Raw genomic sequence first — 2754 nt, 5'->3', positions numbered from 1 at the left:
GCACTGGGCACCCACCAAAAACATTCCCGGGGGAAAACCAACCTCACGGACCCTCTGCAGAGACGAGCTGCCGACCCCCGACCCCCCCAAGGTGTCTTGGGACAGGGTGGGCAGCAGGCCCCCACCGCTGAGCCCCCAGCAGTGCCACCCTGCCTGGGAGGACGGTGGCACCCGCTGCCCACCTGGCACCCCGGCTGCCCACCAGCCCCACCAGCACCAGCTGAGGCTTGAGTTTCCCTCCGGACAATGGGGAAGGCAAGCTGGGATTGTAACCAGAGCTGGGGGGGATAAATAAAGCTGCCCAGAAGTTTCCATTACCCGCACCTCGGAGACCTGCGTGGGACATCAAAGCTGAACCCTCTCCACCATGAGGTCCTGCACCCCCCGCCCATCACCCTGGCTCCTGGCCTGCCATGCCCGAGCCTGGCACCAATGGCAGACAAAAATCACCTACAGAGCACAGAGTGGAAATGATGATTCGTTAGCGTGACAGCGCAGGAAAATCCTCCTCCCCGGCCAGGAGGCAGTGGGCACCAGAAGCGGCCCCAGGGAAGCCCCGTAGAGAGCTCCCCAGTACTGCGCTCCTGCTGTAGCAGGCAGCACCCCGGCACGGCACACTCTTGCTCTTGCCACCGACACGAGAGCCCCCCGAGCCCGGCACGCACCCGCCACGGGGACCGCGATCCCAACCCGCTGAGCCAGGGGGGGTCCCGCAGGGCCGCTCGCAAGCCCCTCAAATTCCTCCAAACAGCACCAGGCTCAGTTGAAATAACACATCCAGGGTTTATTGTTTTTTCCATTCCTCGCAGCTAACGATTAAAAAAAAAAATCTAAAATAAATTACAGAATTAAATAAACACGGACTGGATTATTCCCCTCCCTGCCCCGTCCCCGCCACCCCCCCAAAGAAAGCATTAGAAGAGTCACTGGATTTGGCAACAGCAACAACAACAAAACAATCTCTAGGAAAAAGCAGCTACTTGTCAGGGTCGAGCAGTGCTGGGGGGGGGTCCCACGCACCTCGCTGCCCCCCACCAGTGCGTGTCCCCCCCTCCTGCCGCTGCTCAGCCTCTGCCCTTGCCCCCCACGGCATCCCCTCGCCCCTTACCCGTGAGGCGGGCTTCCCCCAGCGCGCCATCTCCAGGGAGGGGGCAGGCCCCACTCTAGACGTGCGTCGGGTTGTCCAGATACGGGTCCGTCTTGGTCATGTGCAGCATGACCGTGGGGGCTTTGTAGTGGCAGTGCACCCCGCCGCAGCTCACCCCGCTGCAGGGCTTGCCCCTCGTCCTCACGCCCAGCTTTCTGTTGCACAGGCTCTGCCAGGTCTGCAGCGTCTTGGAGCTCCACACCCACACCCCACTGGTGATGCCCACCACCAGCGACATGAAAATCTTTAGCATAAAGATGGCCACGGTGGGCACCGAGGCCTCCAAGGAGCAGTTGGCGGCGCGCCGGCCGGGGAGGTGCAGGCAGCCACGCTCCAGGGCCCTGAGGTTCCAGTAATCCACATTCAGCCGCTCGTAGAAGTAGCAGACGATGACGCAGGTGGCCGGGACGGTGTAGAGGATGGAGAAGACCCCGATCTTCACCATCAGCTTCTCCAGCTTCTCTGTGTTGGTGCCTCCTGTCTTCATGATCTTCCGGATGTGGAAGAGGGCGACGAAGCCCGTGAGGATGAAGGAGGTGCCGATGACCAGGTAGCAGGAGAGTGGGATGAGGACAAAGCCGGTCAGGGCGCTGACGTCCATGCTCCCCACGTAGCACAGCCCTGTGAGCTCGTCCCCCGCCACCTTCCGCATGGTGAGGATGACAATGGTCTTCATGGCTGGGATGCCCCAGGCAGCCATGTGGAAGTAGCTGCTGTGGGCCTCGATGGCCTCGTGTCCCCACTTCTTCCCGGCAGCCAGGAACCAGGTGAGGGTGAGGATGACCCACCAGAGCGAGCTGGCCATGCCAAAGTAGTAGAGGATGAGGAAGACAATGGTGCAGCCTGTGCTCTCCAGCCCCTCCTGGATGATGTAGAGCTCGCCGTTCTCCCGGTCGCAGGCAATGTTCTCGGCCCCTGCCACCGAGCGGATGATGAAGGCCACAGAATAGACATTGTAGCACATGGAGAGGAAGATGATGGGCCTCTCGGGGTACTGGAAGCGGTGGGGGTCGAGCAGGAAGGTGAGGACAGTGAAGGCAGTGGAGACAAAGCAGAGGGTGGACCAGACGGCCATCCAGATGAAGGCGAAGTCCTTGTCCTCCCTTGACCAGTAGACGTCCACCCCGGGGGAGCATCTGGGCGCGCAGGAGAGGCTCTTCTCCACATACTGGAATTTCTCAGGGTTGTCGCAGGCCCCCAGGCCGTTGGGTCCCCGGCCCTCAGTGGCGCCCGGTGGCCAGGGCCGGGGGGCCACGGGCAGCATGCCCTGGCCCTTGTGGGGCTCAGTGGCCGAGGCGTTCTCAGGGGCTTCCATGCAGAGGGCATTGGGGTCATTCTTGGTGGGCAGCTTGCTGCAGTCAAGCGACTCGGGCCAGCCGAAATTGAACTGCTCCATGATGGGGACGCACTTGTGGCGGGCCTGCTCGCACATGGGGCGGCAGGCGGGGATGCTGGCGCTCACCTGGTCAGTGCACATGGGCGCGTAGAGGGAGCAGAGGAAGAAGCGCAGGTGGACGTGGCAGCCGTACTCCACCAGCGGGGCGAACTCGTGCAGCTTCAGGGCGGCCTCGCGTTGGCTCTCATGGCCCAGCAGGTTGGGCATGCGG

At 62.5% G+C, this 2754-nt stretch overlaps 1 protein-coding gene across 1 annotated transcript; it reads right to left on the bottom strand.

Moving 5' to 3' along the window:
- Positions 1 to 1163: 1163 nt before the first annotated feature.
- FZD9 (frizzled class receptor 9) lies at positions 1164 to 2750 on the bottom strand. Its single transcript, XM_009888862.1, has one exon. The coding sequence runs from the start codon at positions 2748 to 2750 to the stop codon at positions 1164 to 1166; it is 1587 nt and encodes a 528-aa protein (XP_009887164.1).
- Between the last annotated feature and the right edge of the window lie 4 nt (positions 2751 to 2754).

The sequence above is a fragment of the Charadrius vociferus genome, unplaced genomic scaffold, assembly GCF_000708025.1.
Source record: "Charadrius vociferus isolate BGI_N301 unplaced genomic scaffold, ASM70802v2 scaffold636, whole genome shotgun sequence".
NCBI lineage: Eukaryota > Metazoa > Chordata > Aves > Charadriiformes > Charadriidae > Charadrius > Charadrius vociferus.
This window is presented reverse-complemented; position numbering and strand designations above follow the sequence as displayed.

Coding starts and splice junctions, on each gene's coding strand:
- FZD9 (XM_009888862.1), bottom strand. CDS start 2,750: ATGCCCAACCTGCTGGGCCATGAGAGCCAACGCGAGGCCGCCCTGAAG.